At 46.4% G+C, this 26,592-nt stretch overlaps 1 protein-coding gene across 1 annotated transcript; it reads left to right on the forward strand.

Moving 5' to 3' along the window:
• Positions 1-3,640: 3,640 nt before the first annotated feature.
• On the forward strand, positions 3,641-26,057 carry LOC135368069 (suppressor of SWI4 1 homolog). Its single transcript, XM_064601143.1, has 8 exons — positions 3,641-3,757; positions 3,911-4,081; positions 4,850-5,173; positions 8,090-8,166; positions 13,633-13,851; positions 22,178-22,321; positions 25,196-25,368; positions 25,700-26,057. Exons 1-8 carry the CDS (start codon positions 3,737-3,739, stop codon positions 26,020-26,022), a joined length of 1,452 nt encoding a protein of 483 aa, XP_064457213.1. The 5' UTR covers positions 3,641-3,736; the 3' UTR covers positions 26,023-26,057.
• The last annotated feature ends 535 nt before the right edge of the window (positions 26,058-26,592 follow it).

The raw sequence follows: 26,592 nt of genomic DNA on the forward strand, positions 1-26,592 counted from the left end.
TCACCAGTGACTTCACTCAGAGACCTGGCGCCCATCAGACCTCATGAGTGCACTCACAGGAGACCTTGCGTTTGGCTTCGGGCTTGCATTTGTGAGGGCCGTGAGGGTGAGGGCGAGTGAGGGCCTGTGCTCGTGAGGGCGGTTAGGGTGAGGGCGACTGAGGGCATGTGCTCGTGAGGGCGGTTAGGGTGAGGGCGGTTAGGGTGAGGGCGACTGAGGGCATGTGTCTGTGAGGGCCGTGAGGGCGAGGGCGAGTGAGGGCATGTGCTCGTGAGGGCGGTGAGGGTGAGGGCGATTGAGGGCATGTGACTGTGAGGGCCGTGAGGGCGAGGGCGAGTGAGGGCGGTGAGGGTGAGGCCGAGTGAGGGCCGTGAGGGTGAGGGCGAGTGAGGTTTCACCAAAATGCCCACCTATGCGTAGCACACTAGCTGCATGCCTTGGTCTGCTGTAAGCTTCAGCTTGAGGCCTCGAGTGTGACTGAGGTACCGCAACAACTTCTTGACGGCATCCCAGTCAAGCTGCCGCGGTTTGCTGACGCGGCGGCACAGGACCGCAGTTGTGAATGAAATATCCCAAGCAAGCAATGGCCGATGGCCGACGGTAGGCAAAAGGTCGGATGAGATTTGGCCAGCGACTCTTTCAGCCATCCAACGTTGGCGCAACGTTGCATAGTGATAGGCCGAGCGAGGATTGGGAAGCCGTCGGCCACGGTACAGATCCGTATCAAGAAACGACCTCATTGACCAAGCACTTGCCAAAGCTTTGACCAATCTCGCCCGGGTGAGAGGGAACCGTAGGATGGTCTAGCACTGCATAAGTTCGACTCTCAATGGACCAAGGGAATTTCTCAAAACTAAAGCACTAAGAAACAAAAGCGTTACCTTCATGGCGATTTAATGCGACAAGCAATTCATTATTTCAGTGTTGTTTCTGTACGCGCCAATTTAAACTTAGACACATCACCCTTCATTTTGACCCACACGCGGACAGGACTCTCGAATTTCAGGAAGCTCGCGAGACAAGCTACGTACAGTATTTGTATCTCCCCAGGAAACAAATGCCATTCCGAGTTTGGTCGTACTGAGGTCTCGGGAATCTTACGAGCTTTTTTCTTCTTCTTCTTCTTCTTACACTTTTAAACACCCTTCTATTTTTTATTTTTTTTGCATTTTGAAGCGTCGTGCTCACTGCCCGTTGTGGGAAATATGAGCAACAAACAAATCGTGATATATCGTTACCTTACGCCGCGAGACAATTTAGTATGAAAAAAGCGACGCTGCAGGAATGCTTTGGTCTGTACCTTGGCACAAGCTTGGCACAGCGTAGGCTGGCCAATGCGTGGCAAGCCATTGGCCAAGGTACAGATCCGTATCAAGAAACAAGCTTGTTCGCCGATGATGTACCAAGCAAGGCCAGGTAGGCCATCCTAACTATAGCCAAGCTTGGCCCAACCTTTGTTCGTTGCTTGGGATCCGGGCGGGTGGTCGTGCCAAGGTACAGAAGCTCTCCTACAGCCTGCCGATATTGTAAACTTGCCTTGCTCGCTGGCATTGCCTGGTCTTTGCGTTAATTCCTTCCCACAGGTTATGGGCCCAGGCTGCGCTCTTCACCACTAGTTGCCTCTGTCTCATTGCTGGGCAGTATTGCTTGCACTACTGCTACTTAGTGGTCCTATTGACTGTCTCAGCATTGTTTTGGTAACCTGAAATAGCGTACCGTAGCATATGCAGTAACTCCGTGCAATATCCGCGGAGCTTCGCGTTACATCCAGGAACGGACGTTCCAGGGAAGGTCCGAACTCCGGCCACCCCTATGTCCGTGGAATGTCCCTAGGAGAAATGACTTACTCCCACGGAGATTGCAGTCTCCGTAAGCGGATGACACATGGAAATCCCCAGGACATTGTGTTCTGTCTGAGAAGCTTGTCCCAAGCTTTGTTTGTTACTTGGGGTCATAGGCGCCGACTGCGGGGGGGCGCGGGGGCCCTTGCCCCCCCGGAACATGAACTAGGGGAGGCTTAGGGGAGGCTGCCTCCCCCAGGAAGTCCCGCTAAGAGACTGACACCAACCTTTGGGGCTCGGCGCGCCAGGGTCAAACGAGTGAAGAGGCACCAACCCCAAAAATGCATCTTGCAATATGTAAAATATGTATTCGCCCACCATACTCATTATCACAGTAGAAGGTGAGGCGAAGAAACACAGAGGATGACAAAACACATAGACTGAATTTCGCCCAAAGCAATCAGGTCAATGAAACGAAGCAGTCGAAAAGGTACCAGCAGCTGCGAGGTGTAACGGTAGGATCTTCGGAACGTATATCCGTTGGGGGCGGGTTCAACTCCGGCTGCTCCATTTCGTTGACCATATTCATTATATTGCGCGCATTTCGGGTCAAACACCGAGGATTCAATGCATTTTGTTCCTTTTGCACTCAGTTTTCAAAGGCGTAATGCCTTCAGTTGTGCACATGTTCACTGTTTACGTTCTCTCTGTTTTTCTTTTTGTTTTGTTTTTTCTGTTCTTCCTTCCTCTCATTTCTATACCAGTTCTGCATACATCATAGGATCCCGCCGGAGTGTGTGATTCTTCAACTTTAGTTTTGTGTTCATTTTTCTTTTCCTTTTCTTTCCTTCTTTTTGTTTTCTTTTGCCCTTTCTTCTTTTCTTTGCGTTTTTCTTCCCTCTTTCACTTTTTTGTTGGAATAACAAGCCGACATCCATCTGGCTTTCTTTTCCTTTCTTTTTTTTTTCTTAATAAACATACCCCCCCCCCCGCCAGAGTACGTACTTCGCGGTGCGCCCTTGCCCCCCCTGGAAAAATGAAAACTATCCGCCTCTGCTTGGGGTGTGGCGAGTCCGAACCGTGGACAGTCGGAGATGTGGGGGATGTTCGTCGGAAAAATCTCTGTCTGCCAGGGAGATCCGAATTTTCGTGAAAGGATATCCTCAGGAACACCACAGGAGGTTTTGTTCTGTTTGGAGCACGCGCGCTGTGCTGCCGTTTCTCCCTTTCTCTTTTTTATGCGCCCTATCTGCTCTGTTGCCGGCCCATGGCGTTGTCTTTCTTCTCTTTCGTGGAGAGGAAGCCTCGTAACCTTGGAGGAAGGAAAACTAAGGAGGGAGCACGACCGTTTCTTTCCGAATCACAGAAGTGTAGTGGAAGTGACGCATCATGAGGGCGTCATATCGATCAGGTGACTGGAGGCAGCCAATCTGCGGTGAGACTTCGCCACAACTGGGACAAACAAACTGGGGCAGCTGCCGGCGTAGATGGCGTGGTGTGGCGCCCGGCGAGATGCTAGAGAGCTGGGAGAGGAGAATTGTTTGTCCCAGTTGCTTCTCCTCACCCAAACTTCCGGAATCGTGCAAAGTGACGTCACACTCCCTCCTTATTTTCCTTCCTCCATGCTCGTAACGGAGCACGATTCCTCATTTTCATGCACCCTCCAAAAGCTGGGTTGTGCAAGCGTAACTATAAGCATAACCACATCACGGTAGGAGTGCCGAATACATCCGCCCCGGAGCAGCTACTCACTGTCTGCTTTGCACAGCTATTGCAGTTTTGGTTTCGATTAGCAAGTCACGTGATATGTTGTCGTATAGCCAGTGCTAGCCAGGTTATGTGAATCCAACAGAATCCACTTCCGGTTTGTTTGGCTTGGTCGCTGTCTTGCGCACGTGGGTTTGTGTTTTCGGCGTGTATGGTATCATTTTGTGTGTACCTGTAGCCCGTTTACGATGGGATCCAAAAAGCGCAAGGTAATAGCTCCGCATGTAAAGCAAACAGCACCCCTACTAACTCACGGTCGTTAAGACGCAAGGGTATAACCCGTATGAAACCATAGGCAATATTCACTGCTAGTGCGATTCAGGTAATGCCATTTGATTGTCTCGATCTTTCTTACCTTACAGGGACGGGCTGTGAAGAACGCGCAGAAAGGAAGCGTGTCCACAGAAGCGGAGGAGCTCGTCAAAGCACCGCATACATTTGTGATATCACGAGGAAACTTGGGCAAAAATGTGTCAGAGCTGTTGCTTAATTTCAGGAAAGTTATGGAGCCTTTCACTGCATCCAGACTGAAGGTACCCGGTTTTTGTTTTGAAGTCATCTACATAGATTACAGAGCTGCGTGATGTCGCCCTATCTCAGCATCATGCAAGCATCCACAGCGCAGGCTTCAGCCTGAACAAGAGAGTTGTAATACAAGCTACAGCAGCGCTGTGCATGCATCACTGTTGCTGCTGGTTGCATATTTTAATGTCTCATTGTTTTTCTGAAGCAGTAATGATAGAGAATAGTAGTATAACATACCAAGGAATGACTTTTGAGCTATAAACTATGCTTTGTGTAATTTGACACATAGCTAGCAACATGGGCGAAACAAGCAGCAAACAAGACGGGAGAAAGTGACACTGACGATTGCTAACTTTCAACCGACAGGTTTATTGGGAACAGCAACATCCCGTTACCTCGTTGTTTGAGCATACAACACTTTGCATACGCAGTGAACAGTTGATTAGAGAAATGGTTGAGGCATTCTTTAGCGCTGATTATGGAAATGTGTGATGTATCATCCGTAATATTATCGCCCTTACAAATGGAATACCTATGCATGTCATAGTAAGCCATCGTTTTGAACATGGACCGTTGATATGAGGATGAGCCATCTGCTGTTCTATCTGCACATCTGTGATGCAGATCTCGCGTGCCGATGAGTAGTGCCCCTAGCGGATCGTGCGGACGGGCTTCTAGGGGCTGCTGATGATGACATGGTCGTTATAATCTAGTAGGTCGTGACTTCGCATACGTTGTTTGAACAGTGCGTGAGAACCAGTCCATGCTGTGTGCAGGTCCAGAAGCATAACGTCGTGAAAGACTTTGTATCCGTGGCTGGTCTGCTTCATGTGACGCACATGGTTGTCTTCACCAAGACTGAGCAATCTGTGTACATGCGAGTGGCCCGTCTTCCACGTGGACCCACGCTCACCTTCCAGGTGGAGAACTATTCTTTGATGAGGGACGTTCTGTCGAGCCTGAAGAAGAAGGTCACCTACAGTCACCAGTATGCCAATCACCCTCTCTTAGTTCTCAACAACTTCAGTGGAGAGGGCATGCACCTCAAGCTCATCACCTCCATGTTTCAGAACATGTTTCCTTCCATCAACATTAACACAGTATGTGATACTTCTTTTGTTTCGTTTTTTGTATCTTTGACATGACGAGGTTTTTTTGTTTTCTTCTTTTTCCTTTTTTTTTCCTTTTTTCGAGACTGCCAGCTGCTCTGAGCAGCGGGTCGTCGGAGGTTATAAGATTCGGCGATAAAATGGGAGCTGAGAGAACAGAGGGTTTTTCTGCTTCACTCTTTCTCTCTTTTACAGATTGTCATTAAAGTTTTTTATGCGGCAGAATAATAAATGAGCCGCGATAATACTTTCCTAATATTTGTAGCGACACTAATACCAAGATCACGCGTGTACGCGCTACACCTATTTTTTTTTTCTTTTCTTTTTTCTAGTCCTTATTGTCAGTTTTTTTTTTTCTAGACAATACGTCTCGTAGGAGGCAGGGGACGGCCTCACGGAGCATCTCTGTTGCTCCCGGCAACCGCGGTCGCGTGCAATGATTTTTATCTTTGGCATTGTGAACAAATGCCCTGCATTGAAATGCATGTGACCAAAACTCTGTTGCAATGCAAGAGCCTAAGAAATTCCAATTACAGTAGACTCTCGCAATTTCAAACCCCCGAGGGATTGCATATTTTTGTTTGAATCTTCGAAAGTTTGAATTAGCGATGTTTTGCCTACATACATGGTGTCCCAGCTAAATGTGACCATATTTTTTAACAATATATCAATCACTTTTTCCGAGATGAAATCAATTGCAATATAGTGTACGCTGAAGGGCACTCCCTAGGAGGGCATTAGCAGACTTCTAATGCAATGTCTCAATTAGCTTTCAATAATTAACTTTTTGATTATAAAGGCTACGAAGTCGTTCCAATGAGAACATCTGATCTCTTCGGTCACCAGATACCAAAGCCGTATTCGGAACAAAAATCCGTTCGATAGATCGTCTGCAAACAATTCGTGAAGGAACACCTTTTTTTTTCTCTTTATTTGCCCATCTTCAAAGACTCGTCTTTCCTTCACCCCCAATGAGAGAAGGAGAAAGAGCACTGTGCCACCTCATGCATCGGCAATCATTCTTTCCACCACCATCTTGAGGATGACGCGAGCACCTCTATAGGTAGTAATTGGACAGGTGAATACTTTTACTACCCGCTACTGTAGCCGCATTTACACGAATTCGACGGAAGCATATCTTATTGAGTTATCACACCCTTCCGGATCTGTGAATTGGTTGTTGTGGCCCTGTCGGAGAGGATTTGTTGCGATAAGTCAATATGCTTTTATCTCATTCGTGTAAACGCAGCTTATGTAGTTGACAGGTGTGACTGGGTAGCCTAGGAATTTGTGCGAGGCCTGGACCAGGATACCTGGAAATACTGTTGGGGGTAAATATTACGTTGTATTTGCTTTGCTATAATTTGGGTGTAATTGGGTTGAACGAAACCTGATCCAACCCAATTCTGGTTGTATCGACCTGAATCGGGTGTAAATCTTCGGTTTGCTTGGCAAGATACACATGACAGCCCAGTAGACACGGAGCATCAATATTTAGTCCATGCATCTGAGACGCTGCAGCGTCTCTGTCTTGAGAGTTTCCAGCGTTCCATGTCCGTTGTGATGACCTCGGATACCTCTGGTCCAGCAGTTTTTGGTGAAATATCGAATTAAAGGAGCATGGAAGTGACATTTAACGTGACTCAAAATCCTGCTTCATCTGTGAAGCTGTCCACAAGGAGTCACTATGCAAAATATTTTCGCTCTGCGGGGTAGAGCCCTGCGCGGATGAGATTTTTGGCATCCGACCCGCATCCGCGCGCACGTTGTCCGCATCTGATCTGCACCCGCAGCATACACAACCGTTTACAGCGGCATCCGATCCGCTGAGCAAAACGCAACGTCCGCATCCGATCTGCAAAATCTGCACGTTTCGAATGACGCGTAAAGACCGCGCTGTAAGGATGTTGGTATAATTTCGGATGCCTCCATACTGTCACGGAAGGACTCACGACGACAAGCAAAGATTCAACAAACGCGATGTGGAGAGACATCTAGAATGCGTGGAACGCTACCACGCTGGTGCTCACGTGGTTCCAGACTCCAGAATGCCTCCTCTCCCGCCTTGGCCGTGCATGGCCAAAGGTGAACCCGAGCATGCGCTCTCTGACGGCGCGCAATACAAATAAATTGCTGGTGGAAAAATTACAGCATGCGGTATATCCGCATCCGATCCGCTGCCTCCGCATCCGATCCGCACACTGCAGAAAGTGCTAAATTTTCATCCGAATCTGCAAGTATCTTGCGGATATCCGCTTCCATCCGCGTTTTCTTCTGCTTTTTCTTCTCAGCTCACACACCGCTTATACATGCGTGAGCTGTGCCGTTGTACGTCACTGGTCACGTGCCGGAGCCCGAGATACGTCACCACGTCTTCTGCTTCGCTGATGCACTCTTTGGATGTGGAGAGGGTTTTTGAAAGATGTGCGGAACAGAGCCTCGCGCGTGCCCTGTAGGTTACCTGCGCTCATCGTTCTTTCGCGGGAGCTCAATTTATTCATTGCGGAAGATGTCACAGCAAAAAACAAAACATATTTTGGGGGTTTCTTCCATGTTGCTTTAAACCCTGCTTTTGGAGATTTGAATCGCGGGGGGGTAAATGTCGGGCATAATTGAGTATAACATTAAAAAGTCAGGGCTTAGGTATTGAGCCACTGGGCTGAACCCAGCCAGATTGAGCCCAATCGAAGGAACACCGAGCCTGAAGGTCAAAATGTGGCCATGCCACCTAACTTGGGGGCGTGTCACTTCTGTGAGCAATAAAGGAGACATACCTCCGCAACATAAACTGTCATGTCGTGTCTGAGTAGAGTGCATGTGCCTTGTTGCAAACTATGAAGCTCCTGAGAAACCTGGTTCAAACGTGTTAAATGAATGTTGATCTTATTTAATTATATTTCATTATAGGTCAAGCTCAACACCATAAGACGTTGCCTTCTGCTCAACTTCCAACCGGAAACCAACACCATTGACTTCAGGCATTAGTAAGAATATTTGACTTTTTGTACACTCTGCGTTTTTGGGTGTGTGAGGCACATCATGTGTCGGGTACATGTTAGCCAATGTCTACGTGTCAGTGCACGTTAAATGTGTCTAAGAAAGTTGTGTGTGCTGTACCGAGGGCAAGCGTTGCAGTCGTCATGGAAAGGAACATTGACCTGATGTCTCAATTCTCCGACGAGTCGTACGATGCAGATCAGTTCTGATTCGGCACTTTAAAAATGTGTCATCTCAGTCAGATATTCTTCCTTGAAAACTCCTCATTAGAAATCATACACTATACGGACACCTCCTTCTTCACCCGAGAAATACAAACCGACATGATGGAAGACAAAAATGACAGAGGAACGCAACGAGGACAGTCATTTTCTAACAACTGAGGTTTACTTAATGGTCGATTCGCTCAGTCAAAATTTGGTAACACAACCTACTGCTCGAGGATTGCTAGCACGGTGCCAGTATCAGGTCACATGATGGTTCTCACCCGAACATGGGTGCCCATAGAGGCTAGCGGTTTTAGCAGCTTGGATCCCGATCGCGGCATCACAGTCATTCAGGTTCGGGTTGTGTCGTCTGCAAACTCTCGTTAACTTTGTCTTGCAGCCCTTTGCATTGTGGATGCAATGACATCAGGTACAGTTGAGCAACTTGCTCTCCCGTGGGCGAAAAAAAGTTCGAGCTTTTGAATTCCTGAATGATGATACGTTTTGTCATTCACATATGTGCAACACAAGTACGAGGCAAGCATCTTGTGAACTGTCTCGGCATCTGGTGAATATGATGGAAAGTAACGGTTCTGAGGCTGTGTTGTGTATGAGAAAAAAAATGCGGAAGACAATGTGAACAGAGTGTCCCATTGGTTGAAGAATACCACTTGGTGGGTCGTATGAAGTCAAATGCTAGATAAGGCATAACTGACCAGCAAGTGAGAGACGTGTGCTATCAGCTATCCTCCTGCTATCTGGCTTTTTCGAGGACTGCCATATTTTAATTGTTTGTATTCAGTTCTTAGAGATTGGTGTTAATGTAGAACAGTATACTAAAAGGGAGCCTGGCCATTGGGAGGAGTCACAAAAAAAGAGGCTCGACATGTCAGTCACAGGTATCCATTTCAATCCCATCCAATCCACTTGCCACCCAAAATGGCGCTGCCCATGTCGGATATGGGGACAAATAGTGAGGACAGGTTGATTGATAGCGCCCCATACTTCAAGACTTCATTGGTCGGAAAGCTGAAAAAGTGGGTGGAGCTTCAGAGCTTCAGGTCCCTTTTAATATATGGATCTGTATTAATGGAATCAGTAGGTCCCTCTGTGGGGGGGGGCACCCTGTCAAGAACCTTCCGCCCTACAACAACAGGGGTTGTGACATCAATCATCACCTCTTCTGTCTTGCCAGCATGTGATTCTGCCCTTTCTCAAGACAGACAGACTTCAAAGAATTGGTTTCCTGCGAGATTTGGTTATAGAATGATTTAAAAGGCGTACTAGAAGATGAAATTAGGAAAAAGAAAAAAAAGGCACGCACCACCTCACAAGTGTACCATCCTGTACCATCACTGCGTGCCTCACAGAGTAAGGAAAATAGCAGCTTGTATCCTATTGCGCCAGTGGACCTCTCCAAGTGACACATGTGTCCGAAAAAAATGTTGCATTGGAACAAGCACATCACAGTGGTAAGAGCCAGGGCAAACCAAAGTCTAAACCAAAGTCGACGGCATATTGAGATAGATTTCACTGGTTCGTATCTGACAATGTATTGGCAAGAACACTCCTCCAGCTGAATAAGACATTAACTGAATGGCTAGCAAAGTTGCTAGTCGAAGTGACGGGCATTAGTGATAATAGTGAATTTGTGATATATAAATCTCGGTTATAACGAACTCAACGGTCGCGCGCAACCCGTTCATTATATCCGAAGTTCGCTATAAATGGAATGGACAAAAAATTTGATCCAAAAGGCCAGCAGTGTAAGAAACATGAGTCATGTATGCTGTTCATTGAAAATACATCGTTAATGGCGCCTGTTTATACACAGTTGCGGAGATCACGGCGTTTTCTAAGTCATCAAGGTGGTCCAGGTGGGCCGCGGCGAGTGCCTTCGCGTACACAAAATCGCTGAGCGAAGCAACGTACTTGAGTGCCTCCGCTGTAGTTAAAATGTAAGGAGGGGAAGACACTGTCATCATCATCGTCATCGGAAAGTTCGTTTGGCGTCGGCAATTATGTCCGAATCACTGAAGTCCGCGACGGCCTGTGCGTCGTCATCTGCTGTCGCGAACTCCTCGAAAGACTGACAGCCGTCAGTCAGATTCGCAGCCGTTGCTCTGTCCCAAAGTTCTGTGTCGGTATCACGCACACCAAAGTCCACTTCACGATCGGCGTCTGTAGCCAGTGCCTGATGAACAAATCCAGCTTTTCTGAAGCAGTTTCGCAAAGTTTCCCGCTTCACCTGCATCCATGACGCCTTAATCATCGGCCAAACGGGTGCACGTGCAACGCGCGCTGATGGTGGCAGTGCATTGGCTGCAAAGCGAGGTCACGTGCAAGCGGCGCCTGACAAATCCGTGGGCGTCTGACGTCGCGCGCTCGCCTTCTCCAGTGGTCGAGGGAGCTCTTTCGGTCGCAGTAACCGAAGGCTCCCCGGCAATTCGTTCATAATCGGCGGGGGCAATTTCCATACACTCAATACAAATTTTGACGGTCGTTCGTGAGGCATTCGTTATAACCGAAGATTCGTTATAAGTGGGGCTGTTATAACCGAGATTTACTGTAGTGAATATTGATATAGTGACATAGCGAACGGAATTAGTGATTATAGCGATGCAGCGATCATTTTGAAGCGTGAACTGAAGCAGCACTTAGTGCTGCACTGCGTCTATATTTATTGCCGCCAACGGCAGAACAACAAACAGTCACCACGGTAACAAACAGCATACAAAACACAGACATGGACAGAGCAGCGTTCAACTGGCACCTGAAATTTATTTTCATACTCAGGAAGGTCGCTTTAGGGAAAGCAAGGTTGAGTGGGGAGACGCTGACCGATTTTTGGTTAACTTGGTTCGGGGAGTTCAATGAGGATGGCCTCCACAATCTCACAGCCTAACCTTGAACAGTGTCTGTAGACCAATGTTCACTAAATGTATCTGATCAATCAAAGAAAAAGCAAAAAGAAACGTCTTCCACTGCTGCTGCGGGGTTCCGAGCGAAAAATAGCAGACGACGTTCCTCTAAACCAATCAGTGGCTCGACTTTTCCGACGTCAAAATGACACGAGCGGCTCGACGGCTCGTTCCGGGCATTGCCACCGTTGCGCATGGTCACGATTTTCAAAATTGAATTCTGCGATATTTGTGCACCTGTTGATGGAATTACTTTGCATATTGCATTTTATTAAGCATGCGAACCGCTTGGATTAAAAAAGTGGGGGTGATTAAAGTGTCCGAACTCCTTTAAGTCGTAGAGGATAAAGCAATTCAATCGGGACCAACGCTTGCTTTTACAGTGGCAGGATTTCATCAGGGTTAGAATAATGGGGTGTTACCTTATGTAGTCCATCCACACTTCGAGCAATCACGAGTACAATAGATCAATAATAGTGGAAGCTTCATTCAGAATAATTGAGTAGTTTTAGAGAGAAATCTGCGGAAATGCTCTGTGCAGAGTGGATGGAAAGCCTCTCTCTCACAAAACTTTGTTGTCAGGATGTCACATTAAGGGGACCATGAAACGATATTTGACAAGCCCACGATCATTTTTAATTAGTTCCCCTGTACTAAAGCATTCACTCTGTGAAATATGAAGTTGAAAATCGTACAAATAGCGAAAATATTCGATATTTACCACAGGCGTGAACAGCAGCGGCTACGGTCCGCCTCCGAGGCGAACTGGCCGTGACATCATACACAGAACATGTTGCCGATTCGCGGACGAGCTTTTGCGAGCAAAGTGCGAAATTTTCAAACAAGCTTGTATACTTCGTCACGAAATATGTTTTAATTTGACTTGGAGACAAGATTGTAACTAACCGTTTACACAAAATCCTACGAGAAATGTAATATAGCCGTTGACTGTCAGCATGGTTACCGGAGCACGTTTTCCCCTTTTAACTTCATCTTCGTCAGAACATACCTTCGTCGGTGACATTTTATGAGCTGTTGCGTACCGAACGATACATAGACGCTGTGTTTGTCGCATAACCTCTTCCTCCATTGCTGATAATTTGCCTTTCGCCATATTTCAAGTGATTTCGACGGGAGATATACAACGTCGTTGTTGTCGAAACCGAAACCATGCACCCACGTGGTTCGGCGGGGTGTGTCCTCCTCGTCGTTCACAGTTGGCTGAGAGGATTGGATGGCGATGACGTAAGCCCACTTCGAAGGCATATATCCAGCGTTCACGCCCTGCTATTTTTGTTTGATAACTGCGCCCCTGCTGTACTGAATACGGCCAAAAGTCGATGTGTGTACGATAGTGATGGATCATGAGAACGGTTTCCTGCAGAGTACTCAGATTTCTCGAAAATCATTTCATGGTCCCTTTAATGTTCAACTGAGTAGGCCAATGGCACAGGCCCACTTGTAATCAGGTTACTCCCTGAACATGACGTTTGTGTGTTCCTCATCCTCCAAGGTTTCCCTGAAGATCGGCTAAACAATTATACTTGTTTAGGTCCAGTTGTCCTTCCTGTTTTAAGTGGGGACGCTAAAACATTATAGCCGTTTCGCTTCCTATATATCATGACAGCACAAAAGAATTCAGCTTTACTTTCCTGTTCGTCACGCTCACATTATTATTTAGGGAGACATAGCAGATGTTGCTGTGTTCACAGCTTTATAGGAAGACATGTATCTTTTTCCTTTTCTTTATTCTCTTTCTTTCTTATTGAATAAATGTCTTTACTCAATGTCCCATGACCTTCTGGGGCGAAAGAGTTGATACTGTTGCATTGTTTACCAGCTCCTGTGGCATAGTGGTTAAGATGACTGCTTTCCACGCCGAGACTGGGAGGTGACACGGGTTCGAATCCTGTCACCGGCTGTGCTGTCTATGGTTTGCCCTGGGTTTTCCGAAGACTCTCCATACGAATGTTGACACAGTTCCCCCTGAAGTCGGCCCAGGACGCATACTAACCCATCTGTCCGCCACTCCTTCCTGCTGTCCCCTCTCCATCTCTCCTCGTCTGTATGCCAGTCATAGCCACAGTTGCTTCGCGGCTCTAATGTGGAATTTAAAAAAAACCTGTTGCGTTGTGTTAATGTATAACAGAATGGTATGCTCTCTGAGTGTGTCATGGTCCACGAGACAGTCTACTTGAGTGCATTTAATGTTTCTTGCAAAGAGGCAGTGTTAGGTGCCCTCAGGTGTGGGATCTGTTCATCCTCTGTTCATCCTGCGTACATGTATTTCAACTGACCCGATTGCTTCCTTTTCCTGGTCCGCCAGCACCATCAAGGTAGCACCTAGCGGCATAAGCAAGTCAATAAAGAAGATAGTTCAGAGCAAAGTTCCTGACCTGAGTAGCCTGACCGACATCAGCGAATTTGTGGACATGCAAGGCGGCTCTGAAAGTGAAGCTGAACTGGATGGCACGACCAACCAGGTGGTACTGCCGCAGAAAATCTCCAGCCGAGGAAATGCCGTCAACCAGCAGAGCTCAGTCAGGTGAGTGTAGCACACCTGCTTTAGGTTCAGTCTTCACTGCTGTTAGCGGTTTCCCTGGGGTGACCAGCGTTACATTTTTACAGATGGGCTTATTTAACTGAGATTACAAATGATGACAAAACAGACTCATGCCGGAGCGCGTACACCCGTTGTTTTTGATCGGGCCGGAAGTTCTTGATGTCTCTGACACTGCGGCTGGCTGTGTCGCTTTTTGATGTCTGTTGTGCTGGCGCTGACACGGCCGGGTGGGTGGGTAAATTTGATTTGCCCTCAAATCATTTCCACGTCGTAGTCCTGAAGGTGCTGAGGTGGACAACGCTGTCGTACTGGTCGGCCGCTTGCCGAGGGACTTGGTATGGGGTCGTCGTCATCTGGGAGGAAGTTGTTGGCGGGAGGCTTGAGACACATGAGTGTCATCATCGTCCAACGATATGGTCCCTTCGGTGATGCCAACTCTGGAGGGTTCTGAAGACAGAAGACGCCCAATAATGCTGTCGCAAAACTCTGGGACGTCGTCCTTGCGAGGATAATGGCGTCGAAGTTGTTCCATATTAGCAATTCTAAATTTTGTTTTGCCTCCTATGGGCTGCACTCTCTCGAGTTCCACTGTGTTCGAGCTCTTCAAAGATTTTATGTAGAATGGTCCCTCGTAGAACGGGTCGAGATAGGACGATCGAGCACCAATTGTACACTGAATCGCCTGTCTTGAAGTGGGGTTCTTTTCTTGCTGAGTCGTACCTTTGCTTCCGATACGTCTGACTTTTCTCGAGGTGTTCTTTGGCTTCCACTCGTCTTCTTGCCAGCTCGTGGAGTCTCTGTGCTTCGTCGAGCTGCTCTGAGACGACTCCAATGTTAAGTTGGCTCGGAAGTGTCGGTTCGTACCCATGCATCAGAAAGAAGGTACGCTTCTTTTTCGCCTTTTGCTTTGAAGCATTGATTGCGAGCGTTGCCTCGTGCAGTGTCTCATCCCAGTTTCGGTGCGAGTCTGAGTTTTCTGATGATGGTCTTCATAGCTTGGACTGTGCGTTTGATCAGACCGTTGGCTTTGGGGCCAATAGGGCGGTGTGGTTACGTGGGTGACACCTAGCCTCCGGTGCACGGCTGCTGTATGCTTGTTGACAAATCCTCGAGCCTGATCGGTGATGACGACATGAGGAACGCCGAACCTAGGTATCCAACGGGTTGCACAGAAGGTCTATGTAAAACGTTGACAAAGTTGAAGGCACGGCTGATCTACATATCTGGTGGAATGGTCGATACACACCAGAACGTGAGAGTTGCCATTTCTCTCAGGCAGGGGTCCGAAATGATCGAGAGACATGACTGCATTGGGAGCCTCTGGCATTTTTTTTTTGGAATAAGGAGACCTTCGTTCGTAGTTGTCCTGTGGGTTATCCGTCTGCAGGTGTCACAACTGCGGACATATTCTGCGATCTCAGACGACATTTGAGGCCACCAAAACTTTTTCTGTATTTGGTCCTTCATTCTTCATAAAACCATGTGTCCAGTTTGATCATGGCACACTTTCATTGCAGTTGCTCGAAGTGTTTCAGGGACGACGACTACGTGACGACTGAAATTGTCACGGACGATAGTTTTTACTATGATGGCATTGTTCAACTGATAGCCTGTACCCTGGCTGATCTTAGGCATGATCGATCGACAAAATGGGTCACTGGCCTGGTGATTGCGCAGACAAGATCCAGGGCTGGATACGACTAAGTGACACATGGTGTCCTCTGCACTCTGTGAGGTTTTGAGCTTCTCCGAGGTCTCATGCAATCTGGATAGTGCATCAGCTGCTGCATTTGACTTTCCTGGACTGTGTCTGATGATGAAATCTTACTCCGCGAGGTCGAGTGTCCGGATTGCGAATCTGCAGTTTTTGAGGCCTTTTTGGACAAGACAAGTGAGACACATGCTGTCTGTGACTACGGTGAATCTTGGTCCGCCCCTGACGTACATGCTGAATTTCTCTGTTACTGCCCAATAGAGGGCCATGCATTCCAGCATATTTGCGTGCATGAGGGAGTCTCAAGCGTTGAGTGCTCTGCTTGCAAATTCAACGACTCTTTCTATCTTGCTGTGTGTTTGGGCGAGGATGGCACCGAGACCAGCCTGAGATGCGTCAATGTACACGGTGGTAGGGCGTTGAAGCTTGAACGCAGCCAGCGGGGGTGGATTTTTCAGCTTTGTTTTGAGGTTGTCAACTATTTGTTGGCATTCACCTGACCAGCAGAACTTGGAGTCCTTCTGCAGTATTTCTCGTAAAGGTCATGCGATTGCGGAGAAGTCCTTTATGAATCCTCTGTAGTAGCTGCAGAACTGAAGGAATGAGAGGAGTCGTTTCAAGTCTTCGTGCGGTCTAAATTTGTCTACGTCGGCTGTGCGCGTGAGGTCGGGAGTGCGTCCTTCGGCGTTGATTACGTAACCAAGAAATGTCACTTTGGATCGTATGAGCTGGCATTTCTTTATGTTGAATTGGAAACCGTTTTGCACTGCTCTGATGAGTGCTGCTTCTAGTATCTCGAGCGCTTCTTGTATCGTTCTGGAGTCTTGTCCCACGTCGTCCATGTAGGTGGTTATGTTTGGAAGTCCTTCTAATGTCCTGCGCATAGCTGTCTGCATAGTCTGGTGAGCCTTGCAGAAACCAAACGCCATTCTTAGGTACTCGTACTTCCCATCTGGCGTTATGAATGCTGTCTTGTGGACGTCTTCTGGCTTTATGCGAATTGTTAGGAAGGCAGTCTTGATGTCCATCGTTGTGAAGTAGCGAGTCTTGTTCCTCATGATATCATCCAGAGAATCTTCGATTATGGGCATCGAGTAAGGTGGGTTTATAGTCTTTTCATTAAGTTTGCGGTAGTCATGGACCATTCGTCTTGGGGTCGTAGGATGGTGTGGTTGATCCACCACTATTGTTGGAGCAGCGCATTCGCTGTTGCTTCTCCTGATGATTCCTTGATGCAAGTACTTGCGGACTTCATCCTGTATGAATTGTCGATCTGCAGGTGAACAGCGATACGGTCGAGATGACACTGGGATATCATCCCGTAGTTCAATTGAGTGCTCTGTGTGTGGGCACGAGCCTAGGGGATGATGGCTGGTCGAGAAGGCTTGGTGATGTTTAGCAAGAATTTCTCGTAGTTGTTTACGCTCTTCTGGAGATGCATCTGGGGTCATCATCTTGGCTGCTTCATCAATGTCCTGTAGAAGATCTGCTTTGGGATCTTCGGCTTTCGGGTGTAATGCGACGATGGAGCATGGGGTGGTGTCCCGGACTCTGGCGGTCCCGTGTCTGGCGAAAGATGCAATAAGTGCTTCTGCTGACTTTGGCAATACTGTGGAACTCGATTTTATGTCTGTCAGTGGGATGACCGTGACATCATTTGATGGGTGGAAGGTGACATCGACTTTGGCTGCATGTCTCCAGTCTGAGCCAAGAAGTAAATCAATAGGAGATGGCAAGGCCGTGATGACCACTTTCGGAAGAGTGACTTGAGTTTTGCCAACCGTGACTGTTATGGTGGTGTACTCCCTTGGTTGAATTTGTCGATCCAGAACCGTGATGGGTTCCGATGCTGACCAAGGAGTTGTATTCGTGTTTGGAGGCAATGCTTTGCTGTCAACGACTGATATGTTGGCTCCGGTGTCGATGCACGCTTTGATTGACGTGTCTTCGTTTAGAGTGGCATCAATGAGTGGTAATGTTTTCGAGCTTGAGTGAAGCAAACAGTGTGCACTTTTTGGTAGGTGAGGCCGCTGGTAACGTTGAGCAGTTTCCTTTTCTTTGGCTGCGCGTCTCTGTTCGGCTCGTGTTGTCGCTGCGGTTTTCGGTTCAGGACAGTCTCGAGCAAGATGCCCTGGGCTGTTGCAGTTGAAGCATACGTTGCCTACAGTCTTTCGAGGCGTCTTGTCCGTGTGCCCAGGTGTGTAGGCGTTGTCATCATCTTTGGACGTTCGGTCATCTTCCTGGTTGCCACGTTGAGATGATGGCTGAGGGACGACATATCGACGAGTGTCGAGCATGGCAGCACAGTCGACAAGTTCGAGCACTGATTTGCAGCATTGTGTGGTGAGAGGGTTGGCCCATCTGTCGTCCTCGATCCCATGAAGGATGAGAGAAATGCGTTCCATAGCGTCCAGTCGATGTGGAGCCTTTTCCAGCATAGCGTTTTTGGCGTATATGTACTGGACTATGGTTTCGTTTCGTCGCAACTTTCGCTCCTTTCGATAATCAAGAATAGCTTGGAGCGTCATTTTTCGGTGAAAGCGTTTGGTAATCACGCTCTTCCACGTGTCTCAGTCGTGTATGAGACAACCGTACGATCGTTGCCAATGACGGGCTGCGCCACGAAGACGTGTCATTGCGTTGACCATAGTCAGGTTTGGCGTCCAGTTCACCAGTGATGTGATTCATTCGACCTCGAAGATCCAGTCCTTGAGACTTTCCTTTTCGTCGCCAGCGAAGGTTGGGATAGCAGCGCACGTGTCACCCATGGAGTGGACTTGGAACGGCTGCGAGGGACGTTGTAAGGTGTTCACTAAAGCTTCGATGATGCCCGTATTGTTCGTTACGTTCAGTGGACCTGACGTGTGGGATGCGGAGGTTGACGTTGCTTGTGCCAACTCGTCTTTGCGTTGTTCGTTATTCGGCTGAGCTTTGTGTTGCGTTCCGCTCGTTTTTGTTGCGTTCGTCAAGGCATTCGATGCCTCCGTGATGGCACGTATTTGCTCCTTGATTTCCAGTATTTCATTGCTGAAATCATCGTTCGAGCCGTTTTCTGCCATGTTTCTTACGTCTGTAGCCTCGTGGGTGTCGGCATTTCGATGGGCACGTTGAGACTTTACTCACGGCTGAGATCTGTCGTCAGTCCTGTCGTGCTGCGCCATGTTAGCGGTTTCCCTGGGGTGACCAGCGTTACATTTTTACAGATGGGTTTATTTAACTGAGATTACAAATGATGACAAAACAGACTCATGCTGGAGCGCATACACCCGTTGTTTTTGATCGGGCCGGAAGTTCTTGATATCTCTGACACTGCGGCTGGCTGTGTCGCTTTTTGATGTCTGTTGCGCTGGCGCTGACACTGCTTGTCATTCAAAAATGAGTGGAGGTGATATTTCTAGAGATATGATGTATGTTAGTCAATACACAGGGTGTTTATTTTTGATTCGATATAGATTTTCTAAAAAAAGCTATGAGGGCAGCATCAATGCCATTTTTGCAGGTCCATTATACAGACAGGTGGACGGTCTGTCGAAGGAAGCACGCAACTGCTTACTAATGGCTTATGCTAACAATGTCTAATTGCCTAAAATTGTTTAGCTAATCTTTTTAGTCAGTGTCCTTTTGCAGCGAAGTGTGAGATGGCGTTGGACCCAGTCGTTAACCAAAGCCATCTTTCTTTCTTCTTTCATACCCTGAAATGGCCACATAATTTGAAAGATTCATTCAGGGCAGGGTTGAGCTGTTCCACGCTTTTATTTTTTTGTTCAGATATGACCTGTAAAACCTCAACTTGAAAGGACAAACATGGACGTATTGTATATCTCCCTCCACATGCCAGGGATTTCATTCCTGAGTCAAATGCGTCATTTTGCGCCAAATGAGATTACCAGTGCCATCCAGATAAATATCCACAAAGTTGTGCCAAGTTTCTCCAAAACAAGAGGCTACAAATTACAGGCACTGGTAGTCGAACAAGAGGAAACCAACTTGCATTAATGCTACATTCCCAAACGAGTGAGTTTGATAAGCAAGAGCATAAAAATACTGTAACTAGTTTTAGGGTTGAACACGATTCTTGTCCGAATTTGCACCCCAAATTGAAGGTTGCCTCTGTAGGGTGAAACCCGATTTTTACCCGGCAAATTTCCCTCACTGAGACATCTGTAGGAATGCACACTAATTTTTTTGGCAGAAAGTGCAGATACATCACTGTTTGTACCAAACCAGTACTGTTAGTCTCAGTAACTGAGTCCGATTTCTTCCTGAATGTAGCATACTGGAAGTTTTTCAACCTGAATTTGCACGAATTTCGAGCTTGTTTATTTAGCCGATTTTAACCCCCCAAATTTTGAAGAAAAAAAAATATTTCCTGAAAACTCTAAAAATTAACATGCTTCATGCTTGAGTATCTCAAACCAGCGAGAAATCAGCTTGCTGATATATGTGGCCTCTTCGTATCCTCATTCTCACTTCCAAGATGGAGGACCTAATAAGCAAAAGAAAACATACGCATATCATATGTGAATGCGTGCACATGGAAATGTAGCACAACTAGTATTTGGGATAATTTTGACTTTGTAATAGCAAACAAAAAAATTAAGGCTATTATACATGCGTAGGGCTGTTTCAAAAGACAAAAAAGAAAGTGTAAAAAACTTACTCCCAAATCCGCTAGGGTCACAGCAAACAGTCGCAGAACTGGCCAATGCTTTGTGAGCTCAGAAACATTGAGAAACGAATTAATGAAAAATTAAAGTGGTGCTGCAGTCAGGGGCGGATTTAAGAGGGGGCGGGGGAGGGGGGTGGCAACCACCACGCGTAAAATATAAAGAGAGCTTCGCGCATTGTGCAGAACCATCACGCTGTCTCTTACGTACACAAAGGCGATAACGTACGATGCACTGAAACTCGTTCCATTTGGTGGCTGTTCTGGAGAGTTCCAGGCGAGGAGGAAACGTCGCCTTCCTCATTCCTTCTTTGTTTCTTGTTTCACATTTCACCAGGCTTTCGTTCGGAATCTCCTGGTGCATCGAGATGGATAGGATTGAATACCGGTATATAGAGATCTGAATATGATACAAGATGGTGGAAGCTAAACTGAAGACTATTTTGCCAAGGGAGTGCAGTGTGATCAACCAAATGCAACCCACACCGAAACTCAACTGGACACCCTGGAACACCATTTGTCTTATGAAGACAACACCGAAAGGGCTTTCCATCACATCAACGCGCTATGTGGCATTTGTTTGGATGAGCGTTTGAAACGCGAGCAACAGCAGACGATCACACACAAGTGATGTTGACCCCTTTCATTTTTCTGCCTACTTTAATTCAACCTTCGAATAATTCGATCAAATACCACGTCCCCATCAGGGTCGAATCAACGAAAGTTTACTCTTTAATGGGCATACAGTGAACCCTCGTTAATATGACCACTGCCATTCCTGCGGATTTTGGTCATAAAGTGAATTGTCATATTAAAGAGAAACACACCGCTACGCACAACAAAAGCCGACGTAATTATGATTTATTTTCTGAAAAATCTATTAACAATGACTACGTCAAACAATTTTCAGTCATTAATTTCTCTAAATGGACAATAGCACCATCTGGGGGCACATTTTTATCTCCTTATCGACCTTTATCTCCTCAAAAAATAACGAGGCAACCTGTAGGGCTTTGCCTGCCTCCTTTGAGTAATGCCGCTCTTCATTCTGACTGCCAAATCAGTCTTCTGCTTCGTTTCTGCCATCCTTACGTGAAAACAGCAGCACAGTGTGACCTGGCCACCGCCTCGTTAAGCACTTCGGTGGTTCGAATATGAGTATAATCCTGAGGTCAGCGATTTCAGCGGACATCACAGACCTTGATGCCCTACTTTAACACGTGTCACGTGTCTCTGAGCGATTTACGAGATAGCCTCTCGTGCGGGCTACTCTGAGGGTCGTGTGAAGTGGTCATAATAGCATGAAGGTAATGCCTGTGTTTGACCCTACTTATGACAAAAATCTTGGTCATTGTCCGATAAAAGGATTATCATATTAGCGAGGGGCATTTACGTGCCGGCAGAACGGTTCCTCATAAAGCGAGTATGTCAGATCAATGAGGGTCATATTAACGAGGGTTCACTGTATGCACAGGCAAACAACAATACAACGAGGAAAATGTTTGATGCTTCGAAACTCATTCGAGTTTCATCATCAGAATTACGTACCACAAGTTTCTGGTCCCTTTTTATGTAACAAGGGTGTGTAGCACTCCAGTGGGGGGCCCTGATACCTAGTGATAGCCTCTTTGATTATCTTTACGTGCCAGGATTCCCATTGTTTTCTCACCCTCAAGTTTAATGTATACAGCCCCTGAAACAAAACCAGATTTTTACACCTGACATAAGAAAAAAGGAGAAATGATGAGGGTCTACCAGTATTACCAATCCTTTTGGACCCAGTAACTCAGCAAAAATGTTTTCTCTATATAGCTTCATGGGTGACACATTTTACGTTAACAAACTCTGTGTTGTCGTGTTTATTTATTTATTTATTTTTTCCTAGTCTCGGGTTTTTAAGTTACAAAACTATCACCGTTTATTGAAAGGTTACTGGAGCTGGGCCCACGGATGACACTGAAGCTCGTGAAGATAGAAGAGGGACTTATGCAAGGGGAAGTTATGTACCACGCTTTTGTTTCGAAATCCAAGGAAGAGGTTCAGGAACTGAGGTTGAAGAAAGCAAAGAAGAGGTGAGTGAGTCAGTTCTTTTGGCACCTTCCTGATAAAACCATCCCAATGTTTTTATTCTGTTGAATTCAGAATTTTTGTGATGTGCTATTTTGCATGCCAGGTTTTACGCATTTAATTTAATGCATTTTTAATGTAATGTCAGAAGCCACTTTTCATTCATTATTATTATTGTTTTAAGAGGAAAGCAACCCTTCTGGTGAAAAACAATGGAATCTGAGCAATGTTAAAATTTGGTCCGGTTGGTACATACTTTAGCAGTGTCATAGTGGCAACATTCTCATTGGTGTAGCCGCCATGTTCTTGCCAACACTATGTGACAAATTAACTTGAATGGGCGGATCATTTCTTAAAGAGGGTACATAAAATGCGCTGTCTCGTTCTGGTGCTGAATGGATAAAGGCCCCAGTTACGGTGTTGAGTTCCTGCTTTTGGGTCTGTCCCTTCTTTATCAGGTTGATAGGGCTACGCACTCCTTCTGAACCTTGTGTTGCAAAATGTTTGTGGCATGAAACTGGAACACTCGATGAAGAACATTCTGAAGCATCAGCTGCTCTGTTTTCGTTGCATTTCTCTTCAATACGTTAGCACCGTGTGGACTAATTTTACTTGCATTACACTAATCGAAACACAGACTTTCATTTGAGAACAATTTGCTTTTACGTTTTAGTACCCCTTTAATGGAGTGAGAGCTACGGCCATTCCCATTGGTAACTGCATGAACAACTTTTGTTGGACTTGTGCTCTATACATGATCGCTGATCCAAGACCCTCTCAAAGTGTGCGTGTGGTAACCGAGTGTAGAAATGTTCACAGCATATTATGCATGTGCAAAGGATGGTGTGAACCGCAAGACGAACCTGAGCTTCACCATTGCAAAATAAGTAGACCCTCAAGTTTTGGGGGGTTTATTTTTTTTTTCCAAATTCGGGGGTAAAAATCAGGTTCATAACTCGATGTCCAAAATTCATGCAAATTCGGGCAGAAAAATTACCATCAGACTTGAATTCGGGGAGAAATCGAACTTCATTGTTGAATCAACCTTCATTGTAACTTTTATCCAGAGTGTCAGAAGTAGAAGTCAACTGTGTTCGTATTTTGCGAAAAATCAGTATGTCATTGGCTTGAGGTGCCTAGCTTAGACACAGTTTTACGGGTAGAAATCGGGTTTAACCCTAAACAGGCAATCCTCGATTCGGGATGCAAGTTTGGGGAAAAATCGGGTTTAACCCTAAAAGTTCAGGGTCTAAAAATAAGCTAGTGTGGCTCTGGCATTTGGAAACGTGGGGTATGCCTTGTTATACGAGGCACATTGTCATCGCACGTATCTGTGTAAGTTATCTTTTGTGTACGTTGTCTTGCTGTGCGACGCTTGCTGCTGCTATGTCTCTCAGCGCGATATTTATGTTATTCGACCCTGAGGAGGTGGTTCTTATCCTTTATAAGTACAGTCACGAGAATAAACGGGGCTTCTTTTCCTTGGCTCGGCCACACGCGACAGCCTTGTCTGTAGCTCCCGTACCGGGAGAACTCGGATTAAACGTGCCTCATATATCCGTGCCTTCCCAAAAGGCTTCCAATTACCCGGTCATTGACAAACCTCTTGTTGATGAAGCAAGCTGCATTTTCTCGCGCGTACCGGCATTGTAGTAAAATTGGTAATCTGTGTCAGGTCCTTAACATACCACATCTTAATTTCAATTAACTTTAGAAGCGCAACGTCGAAGGGGGTAGTAATTTTGAGGCAGATGATACTCGTAAGACAACAATACAATGCACTGTCATGTGGTTGCGGTTGCCATACACCATTTTCTCCACTGGTAACGGAAGATTCGGTCATGCGTGGTTATGTTGGAAATTGCCCTTAATTCCCCTAGCCCTCTGCTTTCTTGATCCTGGAGATGCAAGAACATAGTTGCTGCACTTCTGTGAAGTTTGGTGCTGTATACCGTAATTTCACGCATATAAGCCGCACAACCCGTTTTTGGAACATTTTGAAAATTTTCCAGCAGATAAGCCACGGGCTATATGATGAGACTGACTTTTGCGGTAAACCAGTGGTGTAGATATGAAATGAATTCTGGGATCAGCGTGGTGTTCAACCAAAGAGGTCAGTTCTAGCACGGTTGTAGTGCTCTACCAAGATTGGATTGGGCCCTGTTGCTAATAGACATGAAATTACGGTATCTTCATAACCATTCGACATATTCAGCCAATTTTTTTTCCACATATTGTCAGTGGTGAGTTGCATTGTATACTGGGTTCTGAGCGTTCTAAGGTCTGCCTCTGTCCAGTTACAAAATCGCAAAGTTGCTTCATTTGTAGAATTTGACACTTTAACGGCTCTTTTGTGAAGGGTTGTCTACCAAAAATAGGTAGATTCAACGGCGCACTTCCCATATGCGCCCATTCGTGAGGTCGTTTATATTTCTCACAAACTTTGTTCACGACATTTCAGAATAGCACGACAAACGAAAATTGGCCTCAGAGATGGGCAAGGTTACATTCCAGAGATACAAATTACCCCCGCAGCAACTTCTCAGTAAAGAACGTAGCGATGGCTAGAGGCTCACTCATGCCCATTGTGGCAAGTGAGCTGAGGTGCAAATGAGCAAATGGGGTGACTGAGTCCCAAGAGAATGAGTGAGCAAGACCAATCTCTGGTGTCACACGGAGCAGTTCTGTTGGCAGGACACCAAGAAAGTGTTTTGTGCAGGAGATGATGCACGACCATATAAAATGCGCTCTGCACGTTTAGTTGTGCGCGTAACATGGAGTAATACGCTAAACCTCAGTGACGACGACGGCAGTTGGGTAGAATTGCTTCCTTCCTCCACATTTTTTCTTATTTGGTATTCTTGCATTATTCTGTTTAGAAAGCTCAAAGAAAAACGCAGAAGGGAGCAAGAAGAAAATCGCAAGAAAAAGGAAGCAGCCAAAAGTAAAGACGATGGCACAGCAGATGAAGCGGAAGGAGCAGCCAGTGGGGATGAAGCAGACGACGACCGAGAGTGGTACAGATTAGAAGTTGGGGAAGAACCAGATGAAGGTAAAGGGAAATGCTACTTTGTTCTCAACATTGTAAAGAATGGACAGAAACAATGATGGACATGGACAGTGTTCAACTGGGTTATTTGGGCTTAAATAGCTCTAGCACAGAAAGTCCCAGAGGTCACCACAGCTAACATAGAAGTTCGGAAACTCTGTTGTAAAACTGATACAAACATAACATCTTCACCCCCTGATGCTGCTGAGAAACATAAACCAAAAACATCTGGCCCGAAATACAGTACGTTGAGTGTAGTCATCATAAATCAGCTTGTTGTGCCTATAGTTGATCCCTGGTGTCAAAAATGCAACACTTCATTCTTTCTCTTTAGACCTGATGTCTAGCAAGAAAACAAAGCGGAAGGCAGAGGGAAGCAGCAACGAGCGATCCCCAAAGAAACCTCGGCCTAATCCAGCCACTGGTGCAAAGAGGTCAGTGAAGAAAGGCAATGCGGATGAGGAAGATGGCAGCAAGAAACGTTCCTCAGCTCAGCTGTCAGACTTTGACAAGCTGATGCAACGCAGAAAGAAAAAGAAGAAGCTGAAAGAAAAAACTAAGCAGCAGAGGCTAATAACCAGTAAGGTTGCGCGGCTTCGAGCTGCACAGAACCAGAAACCCATGTTCAACAAAAACAAACGCCGCAGAAACAAATAGCGGCGTTATGTGAGATAAATAAATGAGGAGACTAATCTGTGAATAACAGACTCCACTGATTGAAGGAATTTTTTAAAATGACAAACTTGCGCTTGCTTTCGCACGGTAGTATTAAGTGGTTTACATATTTGGGACTGGGAAAGTATTGCTGCCTGCGGGTCCTTGAGATGAAATAATTGTGGAAGGATGCTGAAAAAATTGGCAGTAGAACTCAGGCATTACGATTAGAGCCTCGAGTTTTCGGGAAATTGTTTTTTTGCTTCTAAATTCAGTGGGTAAATAAACGTGTGCACTAAATTCGTACGGATTTGGGTGGGAAGGACTCCAGTACGCTATATTCCGGGAGAAATCGGGCTCAGTTACTCAGACTAACTGTAGTGGTCGTGAGGTATCGTGCTGCATCCCTACCACCTGCCACAACATAGGAGACCAGGGGTGCGTTTGCAATAGTAAGGGCCCAAGGTTTTCCACAAAATTTTGCTGAATCCCTTATTTTGCCTGAAATTTTGCAGAAATCCGATTGGGTCGAAGGACCCGGTTGACGCAATGTGGACGGTTACTACGACATGC

The sequence above is a fragment of the Ornithodoros turicata genome, chromosome 9 (genome assembly GCF_037126465.1).
Source record: "Ornithodoros turicata isolate Travis chromosome 9, ASM3712646v1, whole genome shotgun sequence".
In the NCBI taxonomy this organism is placed as follows: Eukaryota; Metazoa; Arthropoda; class Arachnida; order Ixodida; family Argasidae; genus Ornithodoros; species Ornithodoros turicata.

Bases quoted from the DNA above. Each gene is read 5' to 3' on its own strand.
- LOC135368069 (XM_064601143.1), top strand. From the start codon at position 3,737: ATGGGATCCAAAAAGCGCAAG. The intron at 5,174-8,089 runs GTATGTGATACT...ATTTCATTATAG, and splicing joins CTTCCATCAACATTAACACA to GTCAAGCTCAACACCATAAG. The intron at 8,167-13,632 runs GTAAGAATATTT...CTGGTCCGCCAG, and splicing joins ACCATTGACTTCAGGCATTA to CACCATCAAGGTAGCACCTA.